Source organism: Lynx rufus, unplaced genomic scaffold, assembly GCF_022079265.1.
Source record: "Lynx rufus isolate CCGP_SWC_20201006 ecotype Redwood Valley unplaced genomic scaffold, mLynRuf1.p SCAF_10, whole genome shotgun sequence".
Lineage (NCBI taxonomy): Eukaryota > Metazoa > Chordata > Mammalia > Carnivora > Felidae > Lynx > Lynx rufus.
In genome coordinates, this window is record NW_025814824.1 from 80,138,572 (window position 1) to 80,162,873 (window position 24,302).

The following is a 24,302-nucleotide window of genomic DNA, read 5'->3' on the forward strand; positions in this document are numbered from 1 at the left end:
CTGTGAGATCATGACCTGAGCCGAAGTCGGACGCTTAACTGACTGAGCCACCCAGGCGCCCCTCTTGCCTCTTTCTAATGTGGGAAATTCTCCTTCTTTTTTTAATTATCTGAAACATTTTGTATCTGAAACATTTTATATTCTTCAACAGAGATGAAGGGGATTAATCTCTGATGAATAATTTAGTATGCATGGTAAGCCTACTCTGGTTATTTTCAACAATTGTCTGTTTGGACTTATTAGTTGTCCTTTGGTTTTACCACTGCTTGCCCTGCATCAGTTGTCAAATATTTCAATTTTTTAAAATATTTATTTATTTTAGAGAGAGAGAGAGAGAGAGCATAAGTAGGGCAGGGGCAGAGAGAGAGAGGAAGGCAAGAATCTGAAGCAGGCTCCAGGCCCTGAGCTGTCAACACAGAGCCCGACGCAGGGCTCGAACCCACGAACCGTGAGATCATGACCTGAGCCGAAGTCGGACGCTTAACTGACTGAGCCACCCAGGCGCCCTGTTGAATGTTTTAAATCATCGTCTCATCCTGCTGTTAACAGCCCAAAGGATCACCTGCGGGCGATCTGAGAACCTCCCCCCCCCCCCCCCCTTCCTGGTGCTGCTTTCAGACAGCTGGGACTGCCTTGCTGCCTTGGGTGCTACAGCCTTCCCCTCCCTTCCCCTCCGTGCTTCTGCCTCGCACACCTTCCCTCCCTGCAGCCAAAACTGCCTCCCACCTTGGTGTCTTCCCCCTCCCCGACACTCCTATCCTCTGCATCTCAAAATACTTTAAGGCTGAGTTTCAATGTCACTTCTTCCATGAAGCCCTCCCTTCCTGCTTCACCCAATGGACCTGGGATCCTGGGCCTTCTCTGAGCTACTCTTCCACATCAGTTTCAAAGATCTACTTATGTACCTGCTCCCCCCACTGAACTCAGAGTCTCTCGAGGGTAGGGCGCACATCTTAACCCCTCCTCCCCAGTGTCTGGCGAGGGGAGGACAGGCGGGGCTCAGTGAGGCTTTGCTGAAACAGTGGCTGCCGCTCACGCTGTAAGAAGCGAGGATGTGTCTCTTCCCATCAGAAATGTGTGAGCAAAGGCAAGAACAGCAGTTGTCTTTAGAAGCAGCTTGCCCTCAATCCCGTCAGCTCAGCACCCAGGGGGGAGGGACGAAGATGTCATTCGCCAGGACACAGGTGCTGAGGCAGGAGTCCCCAGAACTTGCTGGGCCAGACCTCTACTTGTTGCTTCCACTTGTCCAGGGGAAGCAGGGAAGTCTCCACTACCGATCAGCTGTCCGCCGAGGGGGCAAGAGAAGGAAGCCTGGCATGTTCACGCAAGGTGCTGTCGAACATACAAAGCATGAGTGCTTCCTTGCTGTATTTGGGCCTCGTGAAACCCCGTGTGCGGGGCAGGGCCAGCGAGGGCGCTGCCCCCCATTTTCAAATAAAGAGTCTCAGGCGCTGTGGGGTACCTGGTTTGGGCCCAGGTTGGATATGCACTTCATGGAAACCTCAACAGAAATGTACAAAAATTTCTTTCTTTGGTTTTACACATATTGAAAAGGACAGCCTCTGCTCAGTGGCTCAGAGGCCCTGATCAGTCAACTGAGAGAAGTGAATACCTTGCTTAATTAGGTGACACGAGATGCAGGAAAGTGCGAAGGTGGTGGGGCCTCCAAGGGAAGGAGAGCAGAGAGTCTGGGCCCCCCTCCTTCTCCACATTTCTTCCGGCTGATCCTGGGAGCTTTCACCTGGAGGAGGTGCAGGGGAGTCCTGCTGGCGGGCACGGGGCTCAGGACCTACGCGGGCCCCCGCACAGTGGGGAACGGAGATGCCAGGCCCGGCATGGCAGGTGCTGTGCGGGGCAGCCCGGCCCACCTGGTGGTACTGAAGGAGAGTCAGAAGCCTGGTGGGCATGAGGTTCCTGAACGTTTCCAGAACCCCTTCAAGTCCTAGGTCTCTTCTGGGCCAGAGGCCCAAAACTGAAGACTTTCTGGGCTGGAAGGAACTTGAAGGTCTTTAAATCCAAGCCCCAACTTGATGCCTTCCCGCCCTGGGCAGAGATCTTCCTGTCTGAGAATTTCTTTGCTCGGGCGCTCCTCCCTACGCTCACCATCCATGCCCCAGGCCTGGTCCGTAGTCCCTCCCTCCCTTGGTCACAGTCCGCCTCAACCTTCAGGGCTGGAGTGGCTCCCAGGCCTGCAGGGTTGTGTGCTCCGTGCAGAGGGCAACGAACGACCCGGCTGCCGTCTCCTGGACCCTTTGCCCCTGTGGTCCCAGCCCAAGGCCCCGCCACCTAAGCTGATGGCCAGCCACGGTCAGTCTGGCAGGCCCGCTGAGATCCCGCCAGCCCGGCCCAACATCGTGCCCTGGGACCTTGGGCGCCAAGGGCAGGACCTCAGTCATCTTACTAAACCCCCAGTGGTGCTCGCTCGGGAGTCAGGTGTGGTTCACACAGTCCCTACCCGCCCTAAGCGCTTGTCTCCACGATGCACTTGAGGAACATGGTGTCATCCTTGACGTAGGCATGCCTGGGTGACTGCAGCCTGCTGAGGGGGAAGAAGAGTGGGCAGCCACTGGCCACGTTGGTCTCACTCTGCGGCCGCTGGAAGGATGCCGAGCTCAGGTCGGGCCGGAAGGCGTCGATGGCGTGCTCGCGGTTGTTCTGGTCGAGAAGCATGAAGGTGACCTGTGCGGCAGGGGGCAGGTGGGAGGTCAGGCCCTGGGCGGCAGCACCGAGGGACACCCGTACAGCCCCTCTGCCCCTGAGCTCAGGCAGACTGGCAGCCAAAGACGCAATGTGGGGACCACACCTGGCATGCGGCAAGACCCGGTTAATGGAAGCATCTGGTCTCTGGGCAGTCTTCAAGGCTTGCCCCATGAGTAGGGATCAGAAGGGAGGGAATTCAGAGCTGTGGTCAACCTTGGTCGGGTGCTAAAGGCGGGACCAAGCACCGACGAGGAGGCCAGACTCCATGGCCTCCAGCGCCCCTTCCTGCTGGGAACTGTTTGATCCATCAACTACGCCTGGAATCTTCTGGGGCAAGGCTGGGGGCAAGAACACACAGGCCTTCTGCAGAGGGGCTGTTAGTCAATGCCCTGAAATGTGAATGGAGTTTCTGGGATGCACAGATACGCGGCCCCTCAGAAGCCAATGATCTACGTGTGACACACACCCCCTTCTCCGGCACATGTCACTGAAACACATGCCTACCATAGTGGCTCTCGAATTGGCAGCACTTTATTTTAAAACGTGGATTTATTTATTTGGCGGGGGGGGGGGGGGGGGGGAGGGGCGCGGGGGAGGGGTGCAGAGAGAATCCCAAGCAGGCTCCTTGATGTTAGTGTGGAGCCCGATGCGGGGCTGGAACTCACCAACTGGGAGATCGTGACCTGACCCAACACCAAGAGTCGGACGCTTAACCGACCGAGCCACCCAGGTGCCGCTGGCTGCACTTTAGAGAGCCCTGGGAAAGCTTTAAAAACCCTGATGCTCAGGCCTCACCATTTACAGTAGTGAGACTAGCCGTTGGTATTTTAAAACTCTGCCTGACAGGCATGGGAACCACGACCTGCTGACTGACTCATACCCAGACCGCTGTGGCGTCCCCACCCCTGCCCCACCTGTCTTCCGTCTGTCTCCCTCCACCCTAGCTGAGGTCTGTATGCTCGACCCCACCCCTTCCTTACCCTGCCTCCTTGCCACTGCTGTTTGCCTGCAGGGAGTGCCCAGCCTTCCCCCACCTCCCTGCTCCCATCCTCCTTCTAAATACTTTTAATAGGCTTTATTTTTTAGAGCAGTTTGTGGTGCAGCGCCAAGGCGAATGGAAAATGTAGAGATCTCTCCGTACCCTCTGCTCCTACCCAGCCTCCCCTCCCCCCCAGCACCCACCCCAGGGTGGTCCATTTGCTGACGCACCTAAACTGACACATCATAATCACCCAAAGTCCCCAACTGACCTCCGGGTTCACCCCTGGTGCCGTGCGTTCATCCTCTGGGTTTGGACAGATGTACAATAACATGCACCCGGAATAATAGTACACAGAATAGTTTCACTGCCCTAAAAATATCTGTGTTCTGCCTCTTCGTCGCCCCCCTCCCCCCTGCCCCCAACCCCTGGCAACTACTGATATTTTCACTGTCTCCATAGTTTTGCCTTTTCCAGAATGTCATATGGCTGGAACCAGTCCGTAGAGACCCTTTCAGACTGGTTTCTTTCACTCAGTGATTTGCATTTAAGGGCCCTCTCCGTCTTTCGATGGCCTGGTGGCTCATGTCTTTTTAGCACGGATAATATTATCCACTCACCTACGGAAGGACATCTTGGCTACTCCCAAGTTTTGGCAATTATGAACGAAGCTGCTAGGGCCATCTGTGTGCAGGCTTTTGAAAACAAAAGCTTTCAACTCGTTTGGGCAAATACCAAGGAGTGTGGTTTCTGGATCATATGGTAAGAGTATGTTTAATTTTGTAAGAAACTTTCAAACTACCTTCCAAAGTGGCTGTGCCCCATTTTGCAATCCTGCCAGCAACGAATGAGGGTTCTGGCTGTTCCAAGTCCTTGCCAGCATTTGGTGTTGTCAGTGTTTTGGATTGCGGCCATTCTGAGAGGTGCGCAGCGGTTAACTGCCTCCTTCCCTTTTCTCTGAAAATGCTGCCAGTTCAGGCTAGCCCCCCAGCACCTCCACCAGGAAGTTCTCCTTATTCACCCCAGCATGTGAATTTCATTTCTGCGTGCCATCCCGGGGAGCTGGTCCAGGCATTTTAGTCCCTCATGATAGCCATGGATACCAGACGTGAACTCCGGCTCTTCTCTTATAAAAGGTGAAGTTGAAATGCAGAGAGGACCAGGGCACAGGCTTCCCCACCCCGCCCGGTCACCCCCACCCACCCCCAGCCCGTACCTTGTTCCGAAAAGGCCAGGGCAACAGAGCATCATACTCCCCTCTCATGACCACAATGAAGAGAGACAGGTGGGTCCTCTTCCCCGTCCCGTCCCCGTTCAGGTAGAGCCGCAGACACAGCTTGTAGCCGTACTTGGCAGTGTAGAAAGCTGAAATGTGGAAGCCAGAGTCAGCACAGGGGTAGCTGGAGGGCATTGCACCTGCAGAGGAGGAATCTGGGACCTGTGCTAGGCATGCCCAAGGTCAGCGGCTTACGACTAAGCCGTCTGGGGCTGGAACCCAGCGCTCTTCTCCATTTCAGGGCATCAAGGAGAACCAGGCTCTTGGAGATCATCTAGCTCAGTGGCTGTTAACCCGCCGTCAGACCACAGATTGCCGGGCCTGGACTTTGATGCACTAGTGCCGGGCGAGGACTGAGAATGTGCATCTCTGACGGGGCATGGTGATGCTGTTGGCCCCCGGACCACACTTTTGATTTAACTAACCTGCATTTTGCAATGGGGAAACCAAGCCCAGCAAGGGCAAGTGGGCTGGCCCTGGTCTCACAGTGTGCCCGGGGCAGAGCCAGGACTAGGGGCCAGGGCTCCTACCCCACAACACTGACCTCTTTCTGCTGCCCTAGGCCAAGTGGTGGGGGTCCCCTAGAAGCTGGGGGAGACTGGGGCAGCTCACAGTTCTGCCCGCCACCTCGGCGAAGGCCCCTGAGGGATGAATCATCATCCCCTGGTGATTACGCAGAGGGGCCTGTGGGCTCTCTCCGTGGGTGGCCGAAGGGGCCATCCAAGCGTGGGTGCCAGTGGCTGTCACCACGAGGGCCCCTCTGGGAGGGGCTGATGGAAGATGGTGGGCGGGGGCAGGCAGAAAGAGGTGGAGGAGGGACAGACTGACAGGCTGACTCATCTGTCCCCTTACATTTTGGTAAAACAGGAAGCCAGAGACACTGCTTGCTTTTTCCCCCCCTTTGGAAAGAAGTGAGGAAAAAAGGCCTACGTGGAGGAGGTGAGGCCACCCCATGAAGGGGGCTGCCCCTGAGGAAAGGGGCCCAGCTTTGGGAGCCAGCCCTGCTCTGTGCTGTGGAGCAAAGGCCAATGCCTCTCTTCCTCCCAGCCCTGTTGTTCGCGGGTGCAGAGGAGCTGAGGAACAGGGAAGGTATGAAGCTGGGGCAAACGTGAGAGGCTGTTAAGATTGTAATTTGCAGAGGGGCACCGTGGTGGCTTGGTCCGTTAAGTGTCTGACTTCGGCTCAGGTCATGGTCTGGTGGTTCATGAGTTCCAGCCCCATGTCAGGCTCTATGCTGACAGCTCAGAGCCTGGAGCCTGCTTTGGATTCTGCGTCTCCCTCTCTCTCCGCCCCTCCCCTGCTGGCGCTCTGTCTCTGTGTCTCTCTCACAAATAAACATTAAAAACTTAAAAAAAAAAAAAACCCATAATAAGATTGTAACTTGCAGAAATCCTCCTAACCATCCACCCCCTTACTTAGACGCATGTGTGTTAGGAGTCGGGAAAAGCACATAGGTCCAGAACTTTGTGCACAAATATACACATTGTTACAGAAACGGACACCGGTTAATTCAGAGAAAAGTCTACTGAGTAACCAGCCAGGCCCAGGGGCCCCAGAAATGAATGCGAAGTGGCCCGGTTTACAAAGCACTCACTCACCCGCTACCCACAACCTATGAAGGCACGTTTTACTGAACTCTCCTCTGGCCTGACTTCAGGCCACTGGCTCTCTGACGGCAGGGGCCTGCGGGATGCCCCTGTGGAAAGCATCCTCTGCACCCCTCTCATTTCCTCGAGCTCTGGCTCCAGCACTCTCTCGTAGCCCATAGCCACATAAGTAGACAACAATCTTACTCCTATTTGCAGAATGTGACTGATCTCAGGGAGGCAGAAGGCGTGCCCGGTTCAAACAGCCCGAGCTCCATGTGGCTGGGCGGGGAGCCTGCCTCCTCCACGGTCCCAGTGTGGCCTCAGCGGTCACAGCATGGCAGTCACAGAGTTGGGCTGCTGTCCCTGCTTGTTTCCTGGGTCCAGGAGAGCCTGCCTCCCCCTGCTGGTCTGTGCCCCGGGGGGGAGCCGGTACCTGGAGAGAAGAGGCTGACGGTCCGGCCACAGGCCGACTCGTGGCAGCGCCTGGTGACATTGGTGATCTTCCACAGGAAGGTGCCGTCGAAGGAGGCCTCCTCCATGAGGCGGAGGCTCTGCTCCAGCTTGCCCAGGGCCTGGTCTTTCTGGGCCAGGGTCTGCTGCAACTCCACCACCTGTGGGGAAGCCCATTCAGCCAGGGACACCAGAACGCAGCTTGGGGATGGGGAGGGGATGATAGGATAGAGAGACAGATCTGTTGAAAGTATGCCTTCCTGACCGTGCCTCCCTCAAGTATCTGTTTCTGTTCATGCTGTCCCTCCCGGCTGGAATCCCCCTGCCTTTCTTCTCCACCGGCCACCTCTATTTACCCATCAGGCATCTGGCACACACAGCCTTTCTTCTGGGAAGCCTCCAACCACTGCCCTCGCTCAGCTGGTCTCTCTCTCTCGTCTGTGTTCTACAGAGCCCTTACAGCAGGTTTTATAAGATGCATCTTTCTGCCCTTCCTACCAGATAGATGATTTCTCCTAACGAAGGCTGGGCCCATGCGCATTTTTCTCTCTGTGTCCAGGCCTTGCAAAGTTCCTGGCATGTAAGAATAGAGCCAGGAAGGCTGTTGATGAACTGAAGCCATGGTTGCTGCCCTCGGAGAGCCCTCCTTCTAACTGGGGCAAGAGTTACATGAAGAGAGGTTTTACTCGGTCACTTGAACCCAGTGTCTTGCTTTTCTGGTGGGTTCGCCCGTTGACATTTGAAAAAAATACAGATTTATTCTTGGGTATGCTCGGGTAGGGAAGGTAGGAATGGAAGTGAGTATCCTTTAAGGAAATTGAATCCCTGATTTTACTGATGGGAAAGCTAAAATCTTGAGAGGGGAAACGACTTACTCAGACCTACCCAGCAAGTTAATGGTAGAGCTGAAACTAAAATCCAGGTCTAACTCAACTTGAGACAATGATATAGTATTGCTGGACCATCACCCCTCCACCCCCCCCCAAAAAAACCCCCAAAAACAAAACCCAACAACAAAAAACAACATTAGCATGGTGACTGGTTACATCAAGAGAAGTATAAGCTCTGGAACAAAGGAGGGCATAGTCCTGCTCAACCAAGAACTATCAGATAGGTGAATTATCTGGAGTTGGTCTGGGACCACCCTCTGAGTGTGGGGAATTCTCTAGAGACTGAGACAGAGCATATGAGGACAGCATGAAGCAATGTGCTTTGATGAAGGTGTGAACACACCAGAAGTGTTTAGCTTCAAGAAGGAAACACTATATCTGAAGGGCTTCTATGGGGACGAGAAGGCAGATTTGTTTTGTGGGCCCTGAACAACGCAGGGGAGACACAGAGAGGCTGATTTTAGTTTAGCATAAGGAAGAACTTTCTCATAGTGAACAATGTCTACCAGTGGAATGAGATGCTTGGGAAGGGACTATCCTATCACGGAAGAAGTTCAGGCAAAGGAAATGAAGCATACTGGATGGAGGAGTTTGCCCTGGACTACAACTTGAGACTCAGTGCTCTTCCTGAGCACGGGAGAGATATTTCTGATGGGCAGGGGTGATTGCTCTGCGCGCGGAGAATGCTTAGAAGGAAGGCGGCTGGTCCGCTGTTCTGGAGACAAGATGGGGCAAAGGGGACCCCCGAGCCAGCCTTGAAGGTAAGCTTGCCTCCCATGCTCACCCTTTGCTCCAAGCTCAGGATGTGCTCACGGTCGAGCTGGCTCTGGTGGATGGAGGCTGCTAACGCCAGGTGGGAAGCCTCCACCTCCTTGTTGAGGACAGCGACGATGTTCTCAAACACACGCAACTTCTCCTCTAGCTCAGCCAGGAGCTTCTCTTTCATTAAGTGCTGCAGGGCCAGCTCATCCTGGCTCTCAGAGCAGGGTGCCCGGTAGCAGTCAACTTCCAGGTCCCCAGCCACCTCCACGGCCGCCTGTAGCTGCAGGTCTGACAGATTCTGCTCCAGGGCCAGGGGCCCAGAGCCCAGGCCAGAGCCCAGCTGGGCCTTCCACTGTTTCACGAACGCCAACAGCAGGTTTAGGTGGGTGGTCTGGGAGGTGACCTCATGCTCCTGCATGAGCTTTGGGCTCCCCTGTCGAGAGAGCGGGGCTGGTCAGTGAAAACAGAGAAGGCTGAGGAGAACCAGGGACCAGGGGAGACACCTGCCACCCAACGGCTGCCAAGGAAAGTCAGATCCATTCACCCAGCACAAGGGAAGACACTGTGTGTGTAGCAAGAGGGATTTGGATGAGGATCCTGGCATCAGACACGCCCAGGCTGAGCCATGTGCACCCCAGCCTCTAGAGCAACAATTCTGCCCTGCCCTTGAGTGCAGTGATAATTCAGGACCACGGAGAGAGGCCGGGGGGGGTGGGGGGTGGGGGAGGGGGTGTATTTTAGCGATGCTACGGGGCCCAGGTGAGGCATTAAGAACTTTCCTGAGTATGGGGATGATTCACTAGTGGGATTTGTTGCTCGGGGAAGTCATTAATGTAAGGGACATCCAGAGGAGTAGCTTGATGTCGTGGGAAAATCTGGGAGGGGCTGAAGTGGGCAGGTCTCCTTTCTCACACCCAGATGCTTACCTTGTAGGAGCAGCCAACACCAGCAAAGGGGCACCCAACTTCAGCCTCAGCCACCTCGGGGTGATCCTGGAAACAATAACCAGGTCATTAGGTGTCACGTGTGTCCCAGTGGCCACCACTGCGGCTCCCTGCAAAGCACTGGGATCTGTCAGGGCATGAGCTGGGCTGGCTCACATGACTTTGCACAGGCTGTTCCTTCTGCCTGGATGACTCTTTGCCCTCCTTCGAGCATCAGCCCTTGCAGGACTGTCCTTCACAACAGGGTCAAGGCCTCTGTCATGATCCTGGGCAGTGCTGCTACTTCTTGCACTGGGGCATGTTCCACCCAGCCTTACAGTCGTCATTCGCTCTTTGGTCGGCCCCAAGGGTCTGGGGGTCTGTCACCGCTGTGCTCCCAGCATTGTCCCAGGGGAGACACTGGGAGGATGCTGGGCTGCATGACTGAGCACCTCCCTCCTCCTGAAGCCCAGGGGGCCTCTGCTCCCAAATGCACCCCTCCTTGGCAATCCATCCTTGACTGACTGAGGCATGTCTGCTCTGCACTGCTGTCCCTTACAGATAATGTGTGCCCTGAGGGGAGGGACGCAGACAGGATGCGACAGCAACTTGACAACACTGTTAACCAACTTATGCACCTGAGGAGTTTACAAAATGCTTTCATGATCATGATTCTGATCAGGGCCCCTAACAACACTGTGAGGAAGGCAGAATAGTTTTTTTGGTTCCCGTTTTACTGATGAAGAAACTGAGGCTCATAGAGGGGAAAGAGTCTGCCCAGGAAGGAACAGCTATGGAGCAGCAGAGCCACAGAGCTCTTTCCACACAATATCACCATCTCTTATCAAGAATAAACCCATGGGAGGGGGTGCCTGGGTGGCTCAGTCGGTTAAGCGTCCGACTTCAGCTCAGGTCATGATCTCACGGTTTGTGAGTTTGAGCCCCGCATCGGGCTTCGTGCTGACAGCTCAGAGCCTGGAGCCTGCTTGGGATTCTGGGTCTCCCTCTCGCTCTGCCTCTCCCCTGCTTGTGCTCTCTCTCTCTCTCTCAATAATAAATAAACATTAGAAAAAAATAACAAACTCATGGGAGCTTGGCAGAAAAAATTTTCCAAAACATATTAACTATAAAGGGATAATATCTATCCCTAGATAGATATTCTATAAAGGGATACATCCAGAATATATAAAGAGCTCTCACAATTCAATAAACAAGACAAGCAACCTAACAAAATGGGCAAAATAATGAATAGATACATTGGAAAAGGAACTAACTAACCTATGGAAATATGCTCAACATCACTCATCATCCCAGAAATGCGAATTATAACGAAATGCTACAGTGAACTACCACGATCTACTCACTAGATGGCCAACATTAAAAAAGAACGACAATATCAGTTTTTGGTGCGGATGTGGAGGAACTTGGGAGTGAAAAATGGTACACCCAACTTTGGAAAAATTGATGCAAGTATATCATACAGTCAAATGGTACTTAAAAAGCAACTTTCTTATAAAGCACGCTTATAAAGTTATTGCACAACCCACACATTGCATTCCTAGGAATTTACCCAAGAGAACCTGAAACACACATCCCTGTGTGTGTGAATGTTCAGAGTAGCTTTCTCCATTATGGCCCCAAACTGGAAGCAATCCAAACATCCATCAAGGGGTGAATGGATACACAAAGTGTGCTGTGCCCACACACTGGAACATTCCCTAGCCATCAGATGAACTGAACTGCCGATACGTGCAATGACACCGAAGAACCCCCAGAGCATTACGCTAAGTGAAAGAAGTCAAACACTACAAGAAAAGACTACATACTATGATTCCATTCTTAGGAGATTCTAGAAAAAAATAAACGCTAGTGACAGAAAGTGGATTCAGTGGCTGCCTGGGGCCGCAGCTGGGGAGACTGACTAGCCGGGGGGCACGAGGAAGCTTTTTCAGGCGTGGAAACATTCGCCACCTTTGCTGTAATGGTCACACGATGTATACATTGCTTGGCATTCGTCAAACTCGAGCGAAATTCACTTGAGTGAGTTTTATTGCGTAGAAGTAATACCTTGGTTTTTCCAAGAGCTTTGTTTGTTTTTAAAAAAGAATAATGTTATGCGGCAAAATGAAGGGAGATACGGAGAAAAGCGGGGGGAAAGGAGAGGTCTTTTAGGCTAAGCAAATACAAGGCCACACTAGTTATTATTCTTTAAGAGTAAAATAAACAAGAGCTGTGGGTTTACTGAGTATACTTGGTGTGGGGCACAGAACACAGCTCAGCAAAGGGCCGCCCTCCCCTTCACCGCCTGCCCCGGGGCTCCAAGCACAACTTGTTCCCGGCAAGGAATGGAACACAGATGTTTCACCGGGGCGGGGGCAGAGGGCAGCTTTGGCAGAGACCCAGCCTGTGGCGACAGGGCCTCTCCCAGCAGGTAGCTTTCAACACTTGGCCACAATGGAGTGCCTGAGGCTAGAAGTGGACCTGGTTCCAGAGTGAAGGTACGGACCAGGGGTAAGCTCTCGCCCCCTAAGTCTGAAGTGAGTCACAGAAGGGATACCGAAGCAAAAGTGACAAAACTAAGGGTGGAATTTCAGACATCACCCGCAGGTGGAGGAGCACGTGTTCTTTTGGTCGCTGCACCTTGCTGGTGTGGTCTGTGCAGGCAAAGCGCGCTGCGGCATGGAAAGCACCTTCTGGATGTATCAGGATGTGCGGATGGGCGTGGCCTGTGATCGGCCTCCCGTGGCTGACAGGGGGAGGCCTTCCGAGGCCTAGGTGGCCAGCCAGGCTGTCCACAGGCCCGCCACAGTCCGCCTCTCGCTCCTTGGACTGCCACACGGGTTAGCGGGCTCTGGGGTCAGCCCGTGGGGGTGCAAAGCCCATTTCAGTCACCTCACACACTGGCTGCTCAGCCCTGGGAGAGTCATTAACCGCTCCCTGCCCCAGTTTCCTCATCCGCAAAACGGGGATGATCATAGTACGCTCCCCAACCGCCTCATGGAGTTGTGAGGATTACATGAGCTGATGCTTACAAGCGGTGGTATCAGTTACTTGCTGCTGCTGTGACAAAATACCACACGCGCAACGGCTTAAAACAACACAAATTTATTCTCTTGACAGTTCTGGAGATCGGAAGCCTTAACCTCAAGGTATCGGCAGGACTGAGTTCCTTCCGGAAGCTCTAGGAGGAGAATCCGTTCCCTTGCTTCTTCCAGCCACAGCCTGCATCCCTCAGCTCACGGTCTCTTCCTCCACCTTCAAAGTCCGCAGCACAACAGCTGCCAAACTCTCTAACTCTGACTCTTCTGCCCTCCTCTTATGAGGACCCTTGTGATGACCCTGAAGCCACCTAGACGATCCAGGGTAGTCTCTCCATTTCAATTCAATCCTTAATCTAATCACACCTGCAAAGTCCCTTTTGCCGCTGTTATGGGCGGAATTGTGTTCCCCCCACCCCCCACCCCACCGCCCTCCCCTGACCCCGCCAATTCATCCGTTGAAGTCCTAACCTCCAGAACATGACTGTGTTTGGAGACAGGGTCTCTACAGAGGTCAACATGAGGGCATTAGATCGGCCCCTAATCCAATAGGACTGCCGTCCTCGTAACAAGAGAAAGTTTGGGCACCAAGGGCGGGCAATTTGAAGATGCTGGAAGAAAACAACATCGACAAAGCCAGGGAGAGAGGCCTCAGGTGAAACCCACCCCGTTTTCAGCTTCTTGCCTCCAGAACCATGAGAAAACAAATTTCTATTGTTTCTGCCAACGTGGTCTGTGGTGTTTCGTCACGGCAGGCTGAGCAGACCAATCCAGCCATGTAAGATGACGCAGTCCCAGATTCCGGGAGTTAGGATGTCGACATCTGTGGATACCATTCTGCCCATCAGAGTGTTCGATAAATGTTAGCCCCCATTAGTAGCAGTGGTATTATATTATTTGTATTTTTATTCCTATGGATTAAGCATTGCCCTTAGGACGTTTTTTTCCTTTCTCCCGTTGCTGTCACATACACGCTTCTCACTTACTTATCACCTCTCGAACTCTTAATAACTAATCCTGTAAAGCCCTATTTTGCCGTTCGATTTCCTCGGGGAGGCGAGGAACATCCTCGGCGTATTCGTCTTGAAACTGCACCAAAGCACTCTTGCGTGTTAGCTCGTGGGATCCCTGCAGTGATCTCTGGAGGCAGGCAGGGTGCCAGCAGCTTCATCTTCATACAGATGGGGAAACTGAGTCATGGCGCGTCTGAGGTCACACCAGGCTGGGTCTGGGTCTCCTGTCCCGTAGTTCCAGGACCTTGCAAGGGTTTGCTGCCTTCCGGGCACCTGTGTGAGCGCCCGCCCCATCGGATCTCACGGCATCATGAGGAGGAGGTTGGGGCTTTGAGGTTCTGCTTGTCGTCCAAGCAGGGACTCTGAAGCTCAGGGACGACCAGTGATTTGCAGGGGGTGACGCAAGTTCAGGGCAAAGACGAGGTATAAGCCAGGGGCCTGGAGTCCATGACCAGGGTCCCTCCTCTCACCAAAGGGTGGCCTCACCTGAAGGCTGGGGACTGAGGGGCAGGAGAGGGAATCAGGCTGGGGTTGCAGAGGAAGAACGGGGCATCCGTCCTGGGCCAAGCCTGGTATATGTCTGGTGCCATGAGCGGCCCCTGTGTGAGTGGCCTCACCGCCTGCAAACTGCTAAAAATAAAATTCGCAGTGGAATTTTCTCTGAAGAGGAAACAGAAACAGAAAACAAAACCCCAGCCCTGAGGGAACACTTGTCCTTCTGTCTGTATCCGAGAAGTCTGGGGGCGTGTGGTGTTCCCAGCCACCCTGCTTACCCAGGCCCTTTGTGATGGGGTCATCCAGAGGCCCCCCCACTTGGGGGCCTGTGGGCTTCCGAGAATGTGAGAGCATTAAGAGAGTTCCAGAGCAGAAGAAGGGCCTCTGTGAAGCCACTGCACAGAACACAGGGCCTGCGGCGGGCCAGGCACTGACCACACTGTTGCATCAGACCCAGAGGCTGGCTCAGGTCTTGCTCTGGTGTCAGCTGAGAGATAGGCACTTTATGGCGACAGGGCGGGCCGGGTCAGTGTTTGTCTACCTGCCAGTTCCTGCCCTCCTCTGTACCCGAGCCAGTTTCCTCTTTGGGACCTTCTGCTCAGCTCACCACTTCCTCCAGGAAGCCCTCCCTGAGTCTCCTAGTAGAAAGCAGCCTTGCCTATTCCTGTTTTTCCACAGCACTTGGTGGATTCCAGTACTTAGGGCCAACTGTGTTATTTAAACCTGCATAAAACACTTGGGGTGATCCCCCAAGAGAAGATGCCATCGGCCTAGGTTTGCCTTCCCCCCCCCTTGTTGTATGACTTTGGCTCAGGCACGTCTTCTCACTGAGCCTCAATATATTACCTAAAATCTAGGTAAAATAGGAATATTACCATCACCCATGACACAGGATGTCATGGGGTTGACAAGGTTACAGATGTAACTATCAAGTTTAGAAGTGTAAGGGTGCAGGGGTTCATTTCCAGGCATCACACATCAAGGGACACCGAGAAATGGGAGAAAGAGTTACCTCAAACGCATAGAGACTGGGGACAGACTCCAGAGGGACACGGTCAGTGTCTTCTCACAGATGCAGGCCTGCTTTGGGGGACAGAAGCCTATGACTGACTTGCCTCTCGTGGCCGTAAGGGAAACAGACTTCGGCTCAGTCCAAAGAGGAACCATGAGGTAGAAGTGATTGTTTCAGGAGGTAACGAGCCCGTGGCTTACTGTAAGCCACCAGCATCAGATGCCAGCTTGCTTTTGGCCTTCCTGAGCCGACTCCAAGGGAAGAGAGTGAGAGACGCTATCGTATTCACAGTGTCGCAGGCAGGCAGAATTGAACGTGATTTTCCAGCCACTGCGTTGCCCCCTATTTCACGGTCACTTCTATAGGAACGTCATTCCAGGCAAGAATGCAGCCTCTAACTAGGCCAATGGTGATCCTTTAATATCTGCGTCTTACGTTAGCTGATCAGCCCGTGGCCGTGAGCATTTCTGGGACAGATGTTACTCTAATGAAGTCAGAAGACAAGGACACGCCGATAAGCAGATGGCATGGAAAGTGTTCACAAGGCGGGGCACCTCTGGGCTGGACTCGGCCGGGCTCCGGCCACCCCGCACCCCATCTCCCAGGTTTCCCCAGATGCACAAACTTCAGGATGACCACATATGCAAAGTGTTGACTCCTAATCAGCTGCTTTGGTCAAAAGTCCCCCAAAGTTCCCATCAGGGGCAGGAGGGGTCAGAGGAACCTCTGGTCTTTCCAGTCGTGGCTTTGTGCAGGTGTGAGACTTCTGGCTCATGCTGGCCCCCAGCTTTCCACTGGGGGTGCAGTGCCGACCTCCTCAGGCGGGGAAGCGGGGGTGGGGATGGGGTCTGCCGTTGCCTGCGCCCAAGAGGCAAAGGCCTCCCACGCAGGCAGCACCCGCTCCCACCTGGAAGCCTGTCATGGTTCCTATCATTCCACCATTAGAGTCATTTCACTGGATTTAAGGCGGCAAGCTTCAAACTGTGCCCTGCAGGACGCCAGGAGCCCCTAAAGTTCCTCGGGAGCTGGGACAGAAGGAAAGGGGACAACTAAAGGTTACGGGGTGTCAGGCTCCCCCTCAGTCCGATTCACAAAGATGAGAAATTAAAGCCTCTGGAGAGATCTAAACTCTCTCTCACTTATATTATCCGAGATTTTACAAGGCGTGTGTATTAATTTTGTTAAGAGGCAAACATAAACCAAATTGGAAACGATCTTCCTGGAGCACTCAAGCAGGCAGGGGCCTCAGAAGGCATGTAGCATACAGCCTCCTCCTTGCGGGTGGAGTGGGGGGTCCCCCGCAGAGCCAGGGGTCTGCTGGGGTCTCAGGGTTAGCTCACTAACACGTCCCAACGGGGAGGCCTGCCTCAGTGTATCCAATTAGCTCTTATACCATGTTGCAAGGTGTACAGTTCTAGAAAAATGCATCGGGTCCTCACTCTTATTTCCTTGAGGGCCTGCAGGGGAGGGGCTGCTGAGGAAAGGATGGGGGGGCCCTCAAAACCAGCTCTGGTCGGGGGCAGGAAATTCCTCCAACTCTCTGCAGGAAGGGGGCCAGGATGGAGAAGGGAGAGGAAGGTGTGGAGACTTGTCGGCCTCTGGCTTCCACAGGAGGGAAGGAGAGCCGCCCACACAGGTACTCTGGACATCACAGGTCCTGGAAAGGCTTGGCAGAAGCCAAATTCGCTTCTTCGTTTTACAGATGGAGAAGCAGGCACGGGCATTATCTTGGCCGCGCGCTGAGTCTACAACATCCCTGGACACCAGGCTCCTGACCGCTGGGCTGTGGTTTCAGGACAAGGAGGGAACTTGGGCTGAAAGAAGCCAGGTGTCTCGCAGACAGAGAGGGTGGCCGAACGGTGAGACCCTGGTCACTAGGGCGTTTCACGCCAAGACTCCCCAGTGGGTGTTGGGGCCCTACGTGTAAGACCAGGGGTGTGGATTTAGAGCTATGGTTCTTACAGCTTGGGACCAATACAAGTTTTGTTTTGTTTTTTTAAGCCAGAAGATTAACATAAAGACTGCCACTTTTTTTAAAATTTTACCAAGTAAACACTTTATCAAAAATCCCGCCATCTACTATCACTCTCATTTCATTTGTACAAAGACATGTACAGGGAGGGCATAATCCCAGGGTAAAGGTTGATTCTATAAGTGGAAAAGATTCTAGTTTTATATATAAAAAAAAAAAAACAACCCCACAAACTCACTATGATTTCCTTATTCTTATCACTTTGTCAAATACCGGGGGACTGGACCAGATCCGGCCGGCATGCGGGAATCTGCCCTGGAGACATGCCGGGTGAGGGTTCTTCCAGCTTGGTAGGGACAGAGTTCTAAACTGCGGTGCCTGAGAATGTGTCTTTGGCCCCTCACACGTCCAATGCTATTTCTTGTTCCTAGAAGCACAGCGGAACTTGAGACAGAAGCTGAGAATGCCTCTCCCTGTCCCTGGATACAGGGGCAGAAAGAAGTGTCTCGATCAAGAGTGATGCACCTGTCCATAAAGGGCCAGATGGCAAATATTTAGCGCTTTGAAGCCTCCGTGGCAACCACTCACCTCTACTGTTGTAGGGCAAAAGCAGCCACGCACAATAGGTAAATAAATGAGCAGGTAGTGGCTGCAAACCAATAAAACTTTATTTATGGACACAGAAGTTTGAATTTCATAAAATTTTCACGTGTCCCAAGATGCCATTCCTTTGGCTTCTTAAAAACCATTTGAAATATAAAAGCCATTCTTAGCTTGTGGGACACACAAAAAACAAACAAACAAACAAACAAAAACAGGTGGCAAGCTAGATGTGGCCCATGGGCCGTAGCTTGCAGACCTCTGGTCTAGACTGGTGTCCTCGCCCTGAATCTGTCACAGATCGGCGAGGTATCTTTGGGTAAGTCCCTTTGCCACTGTGAATGTCAGTCCCCCCACTGCTTACAAACTGATGCAGTCCAGACTCCAGACAAGGGGGCAGGTATCTTCCAGAGACTTTGTAGGCCGCTGCCCAATGGCTTCAACCTCGACAAAAGGGAAAAAAAAAGTACAAACACTCTTTCCAGGCCGTGCCACGTACCTTCTCCTGAGACAGAAGGCTTCCTGGGCTTACAGACTGGGGGTCGTCCCCTCTGCATTTTGGACACATCCGGTCCTCGCCATTCCTGGGGACACATGAACAAAGCCTGCTGAGTGAAGCATTCATGGCTTCTCGGCACCAACCTCCACCCTTGTCGCTGCAAACGCCCAGGCCGTGCCCGGTTCCGCAGCTGATTTCAGTAAGCGTGCAGGCAGGTCCACAGCCCCAGACCCACCATTCCCAAACTTCAAAAGTACTGGGCACCCGGTACCTTCCCATAGTTCGCAGTGAGCTCAGTTAGCTGCTGCGCCTGCCCTGGGGTGACTGGAGGCTATCATCACCCTTACCTACCCCACGTAGTGGAAGCCCTTCTGTTTCACGGCAGAAATATTAACATGTCCCCGCTGGAAGAATTACATAGTAATGCACTGACTGCCTTTTCTAACATCTGAAAAAGTCCCGAATTCCAAAATATACCTGAGCCCAGGGGTTCCGGTAGGGATTTGTGGAAGCGTGGTTATATTTGCTCTTCCCGGCTTCCTCTATTAGGCTTTGGGTCTCTTACTTTCAGTAATTCTGGATGAGCACAGTCAGAATAAGAAGGGGCCTCAGAGAACAACCAGCCTGGGTTTCCTAACCAGGAGTGGGTATCAGACTCTGAGAGCAATGACACACGGATCTATGTGCTTTGAGAAAGCTCCCGAGGGGTTCTGAGCCACAGTGAGAGCCACCGGTCAGGCCCAGCTTACACGGGAAGAAAACGAGGCCTCGGGGACGTATGAGTTGGCCAAGTGCAGACCGATTCAGGAGCTGGGCAGAAGAGACCCGTTGCAAAAAGCCTGAGATGAACCCCCCCAAAATCAGCTTGATGGTAAAAGCAGTCAAGCTTTGCTCCCCGCCCTCCCCCCCCCCATTTCCCATCTGGCTTTTCCACAGCCACATCCTCTCCTCACAGCCTCCCCAGGCAAAGCCCCAAGCAAAGGTCACATTGGCGCAAGGCAGTTTGGGAGCACGTTGGCCAGGAAGCTGACCGGGGACAGGCTGCCCTAATCTCTCCATTAGGCATCATTGTCCCCATCTGTAAAACAGGATAATAACAGTATCCACCTTTCCTGCCTTCTTGGAAGAGCCAAGGAAACAGTGCTTAGCACACAGCAGGTGCATAATAGTTGCCTCGGATGGGATGTCGATGATCATATTGTCACACCTGAATTATTTATATTGTAACTACAAATATACACGTTTTTACATATTATATACAGCATGTATGATGTATATTATATGTACTTGATACATATGTAAAATGTATATTCTATGTAAATACATGTATCTGTATTTATATGTGGATATACACAATCTAATATATTATACAGAAATAGATAAATATAGATGTGTATAAACATAGACATCTGCTTCCCCTTTAAAAGCACGGCCAGCACACAGTATAAGGAGGCGGGTGGTATCGTGGAAAGAGATGTATTTTATGGCACTTTGTCATTTGCTACGGGAGCTTATGCTCATCCTGACAAGAACACTGGCTCGTGCGTTGTTGGTTGGGCCTCGTACCAATCCCGGGAGGCAGAAAAGAGCTTTGCAGGCGTTTTACAGACGGAGAAGCTGAGGCTTCAAGATGTTAGGCACTTTGCACAGGCCACACAGGCAGAAAGTAGCCCCGCTGGCTGCAGAGGCCGCCCCCCCCCAGCCCCCCGCCCCGGGTGGCCTTCTGCAGGGGTGCGGACAGCTTTCGGTGCCTGCTTCTCTCTCCGCCACCAGTCAGAAGGGCCAGTGGCATGGACTGCATGGAAAGGGTGTGGAAACTGAGGCCCGGCCAGGTGGTCACCGCCTAAAGCCATCGGTTCCTCTCACCCTCTCCTCCTGTCAGGGGTCCCTCCCTGCCCACCCACCCTTTGCTCCTCCGACCCCTCACCTCACGTTCTCAGAGAGACAGGCAGCACAGCAGAGGGCCCTGGGCTCTGGTGGGTCCGGGCAGGCGGTGGGGGGCCACCCAAAGGGAAACTCGTTCTCATCAGGGGCTGGGCGGGGGCTGCTGGCTGAGCCAGAGGCCATCCCGGGGTCCCAGGCTGGCCTGGGGGGCCCGTCTACGCTCCTCTGGGGCGGGGACCGGGCCTGTAAAGTCTGTGCTGAGAGAAGAGGTGAGTTCTCTCTGGTGAGCAGGAGTCTGACAACTTTATCTTTTTGCTGGCTTGTGTGGTTCAACGTCACGGCTGAGTCACAGCAGGGATGGGGCAGGAATTACCCTTTGTGGTGCAAAAAATCCCCTGGATGGTGACTGAAGGCTTTAGGAGTGTCCAGTCATTCTTTAAAGTGAGAGAGAAAAGAAAACAAGTCAGAGAGAAAAAAGAACCGTGCCGCGGATTTTCAGGAACTACACTCAAAAGTTCCCCTCTCTGAGAACCTTGGGCTGCTTCCTGCTGGCTTCCTCCTCCTCCTCCTCCTGGGGACTTCAGTGGCGCGGTCACAGCCGGTGTTCCCTGGCACCCTGAAGCAGCCTAGAATTCTCGGTGAGGGTGCTCACCGCCCCAGTGGAAATCCCCAGGGTTCTGGAGGCTGGTTCAAAAATGCAAGCTCCAGGCGCTTTAGCTGTGCGCTGGCCCGAGTGTCTCAGGTAACAGTCACTTCCTCACAGTGGGTCTTCTTAACCTCATCTGTAAAAAAAAAAAAAAAAAGGAGTCGTAACAGGTTGTCTCCAAGGCCCCTCTGGGCTCTGAGATTCTGGAAGCTGGTGGCCAAGCCACCGGAGGCAGCTGAGAGGCTTCTGATGCCCCGGCCCTGCCCGTGGCATTCCTCGTCAGTCACGGTGATGACACAGGGCTCTCCCCTCCTTTGAAATTAGGCCTCGGGACCATGATCTGGGCCCTCCCCCCGCAATGCCCCACTCAGGAAGTCATAGGTGGCCACATACTTGGGTCAGGCACTACCGCGTCCTGGCTCTGAGGAGAACAAAGCTCGAAATAAATACTAGGTCGCAGGAGTTGGGCTCAGCGGCCAAGTGGGACAGAGACCCATGGCTGTGTAGGAACTATGGTCCCTGGTATGTCTTCTGCATCCTGGGCAACATTTTCCTTCCTACTCCATAGAGCAACCTGCTGAGAATCCACTGGCCGCATATAGGCACAGAGGAACGAGATGCCTGGTCCAAAGTCAAAGCCCCCAGTAGCGGAGCATCAGCAACAGGTCTGTGGGACTCTAAGATCTGTGTTCTTTTACCCAAGCGCGAGGGACAAAAAACAAGGCAACTTGGTGGCGCTTACAGAGCTGGGATGGAGGGCAGAGATCCCAGCCTGTTTTCTCACCTACTGGATGGTAGATCCACATCTTCCTATCCTGCTGGATTTTGCAAACTTTCATAGTGATTTCAAATCATGGGCTTTGAGGTCTGACAGATGGGAGTTGGGATCCTGGGTCTTCCATTTACTAGCTTTGGGTCCTGGGACATGGCCTTTAACTCCTTTGAATGTCAGTCTGTGCATCTGTGAAATGGGGATAATAGTTTCCACCTTCCCCGTCTGGTGTGATGGCAGAATGAGGTGAAGGGTGGGAACCTGGCGTGGTGCATGCCCCAAGGGGACTGCTTGGAAGGCTTTGGCATGGTGTTCCACTCAGGGCCACTGTGCTCCCAGCTCTTCAAGATCAGGGAACAGAATTAAGATGGTAAATTTTGCTTATATAGCGTTTTCACACCCATCAACTTTACTTGAGCCTCGTAAGTGGGCAAGGCAGGTCAGATGTTGTCCTCTGACCCCAGAAAAATTCAACTGCCCCTCTTCGCTGGAACGACATTGGGGCTCCTGGCAAAGAGGGCATGGTACCCTACCACGGCAGTGTAAACTGGGACCTCCCTCTTCACCAGGGCCAGCCATGGCCTGGCCCTCTCAGCAAACGACCTTGAGGCCTACTTCAGAGAAAGGCAGTCCCTTAACCACATACCCCAAACCTGCAAACTTCCCGGCATCCCCACCAATTCTCTCTTTCCCTTCCTTCGGCATAGACAGGATCTTATCTCCCATCCAAGTTCTGGGTCCCTCTCTCCTAGTCCCCTTTCTCTCTCCCCTCTGTCTTCCAATGCCTCCTTCTCCACCAGCTCTTCCATACGAACATCAAAATATGCCCAAGTTGTTCCAATAATAAAAGTGGAAACTGATCGGTACAGCATTTTAGGGCCACGTTAAGTACTTTGAACTGTCTCAGCGAATCTTCACATGATCCTTAACAGGCAGGCATTGTCCATCATCATCATCATCATCATCCCCATTTTACAGATCAGAAACTGAGGCACAAACTGGTTAAGTGACTTGTCCAAGATCTCGCAGATAGTGTGCGGGGACCCCTGACCCCAGAGCCTGTGCTTTAACCACATGGTCTGCTTTAAACTGCTCTTCACCCTTATCCCAAAGTCCTCCTCTGCGTCGACACTCTCTCCTCACTTTATCAGAACTTCTGGAAAAGACTGGCTCCATGGAGAATTCCTCACTCCAATCTCCGGGAACCATCTCCCCAAGATTCTCAGTGTTGGAGTCACCAAATGCCCGGGGCCTGTCCCCGCTATCCAACCTGCCCTCTGGCCAGCACCTCACACCATTGGTGGCTTCTCCTTTCAAATTCCCTTCCTTCCTTTGGCTTTCGCACCCTCTCCGTGTACCTCCCATCCCCCGCTTCTCCGGACACTCCTTATCTTCTCCTTGCCCCCTTTCTCTTCTGCTCTGAACCTCCACTAGCCCCATCTCCGTGGCTCCACCGCGGGATCTGCACAGTTGGAGTCTCTCCGCGCCGCATGCACCCCCTCCTCCCAGCGGTCCACTTGCCCTTGCCGGCGCCCTTGACCAGACCCCTGGGTCTCCGTGGGCTGGCCCCAGGATGGGGTTGGGCGCCCGGCTTTTCGGTCCCATAGCGTCCCCCGCAGCCCCCTGCTCCATGAGGCCGATGCCGGATTGCCTGTCTGTGCCCCCCAGCCTCAATCGTGCATCCCTCCCGCCCCCGGGCAGGTGACTGTCGCCTCGCCACCGCCACATCAGGTGCGTGCCCAGCGCCGAGAGCAGAGCGGCGCCCGCCACTCTTCGAGGAGGGGGCGAACCCCCGGGGCTGCCCCCGCTGCCCGCAGGAAGGGCTGGGGTAGGAGTCCAGGGGCGGGCTCCGCAGCCGCGGCGTCCAGGTCACGGGCCGCGCCGCGCCGGGAGGCCTGCGCCTGGGGAGTCCCCCGCCCGAGCCAGCGGGAGCCGGGGCGGCCCGGGCCGGGGAGCGCGGGGGCGGGGGCCGCCGGCAGCCCCGGGGCGGGTTGGCCTGGGGTGGGGGCGGGGTGCAGTGCAACCAACCTCGGCGCCGCCGCCGCGGCCGTCGCCGTCGCCTCCCCGCGGCCCAGCGGGAGCTTCCGGTGGGGCGCCGGGGACGTGGCCCGGGAGGCGGAAGCCGGGAAGGCCCGGGGCAGGTCCCCGCGGCCCCCGCCGACGCCCCCGGCCGCCCCGGGGGCGGGGCGGGCGCCTCCCCGATGGGGAAACTGAGGCTCGGGGCGGGGTCTGCAGCGTGGGCGCCGGCACGCGGCCACGGCCCTTCTCCCCTGGCACAAATGCGGCACTCAGAAAAGCATTCGCGGAGGAAACGAATGCGCACCTGGGACTCGCCCCCCTGCCCGCCCCCCTCTCCGGCTTGCCTGAAATCCCGCGTGGGGACGGGACGAGCAGCAATAACACCCCCAAGCTTGGCTCTCCTGGGTTCGCGCCAGGAGCCGGGCCCAGGGCTCGCGCGGCTGCGGGCTGCTCGCGCGGCTGCGGGCTGCTCGGCGCGCAGCGGTCCGCAGAGGTGCTGCAGAGCGGTTCCGAAGGCACGCGACCAAAGTGGATGTTTTAAGGCACCGAGTCTGGTTTCCCCTACGTACGCACGCACACCAGGCCACTTACCCGCCGTGCGTTTGGGTGCATCAGTCAAAATCGTTACGGAACTCAGTGGAATTTTTAAGAGATACGAACGGCCTTCGGTTTTATGAATTTGACGAAGGCTCCTTCTTCATCACGCCTCTGATAGCTGCAGGACTGTTAGCTGAGGGAGGAGTGAGGCTGCCCACTTGGTTGGTTTGCTTTGGTTTTAGTTAC

General features: G+C 54.2%; 1 protein-coding gene across 4 annotated transcripts; it reads right to left on the bottom strand.

Moving 5' to 3' along the window:
* Positions 1-445: 445 nt before the first annotated feature.
* Positions 446-24,302, bottom strand: TRAF1 (TNF receptor associated factor 1). Of its 4 annotated transcripts, XR_006960229.1 has the most exons (10): positions 23,529-23,603; positions 20,615-20,864; positions 20,126-20,516; positions 18,199-18,283; positions 9,573-9,638; positions 8,669-9,079; positions 6,978-7,155; positions 4,896-5,044; positions 4,482-4,805; positions 2,592-2,679 (listed from the first exon to the last, which is right to left on the bottom strand). XR_006960229.1 is itself a non-coding variant. In XM_047068802.1 (9 exons), the coding sequence occupies exons 3-9, from the start codon at positions 20,263-20,265 to the stop codon at positions 2,461-2,463; spliced, it is 1,248 nt and encodes a 415-aa protein (XP_046924758.1). In that variant the 5' UTR covers positions 20,266-20,516; positions 20,615-20,864; positions 24,111-24,302; the 3' UTR covers positions 446-2,460. The 4 variants fall into 4 exon arrangements, 3 of the variants coding, with proteins under 3 accessions (XP_046924758.1, XP_046924751.1, XP_046924766.1); XM_047068802.1 differs by lacking the exons at positions 4,482-4,805; positions 23,529-23,603 and adding an exon at positions 24,111-24,302 and having other exon boundaries at positions 446-2,679; XM_047068795.1 differs by lacking the exon at positions 4,482-4,805 and having other exon boundaries at positions 446-2,679; positions 23,529-23,595.

Coding starts and splice junctions, on each gene's coding strand:
- TRAF1 (XM_047068802.1), bottom strand. CDS start 20,265: ATGGCCTCTGGCTCAGCCAGCAGCCCCCGCCCAGCCCCTGATGAGAAC. Junction 7,156..8,668: donor TCCTGAGCTTGGAGCAAAGG/GTGAGCATGGGA, acceptor GCTTCCCCACAG/GTGGTGGAGTTGCAGCAGAC. Junction 5,045..6,977: donor CGTCAGCCTCTTCTCTCCAG/GTACCGGCTCCC, acceptor TCCACATTTCAG/CTTTCTACACTGCCAAGTAC.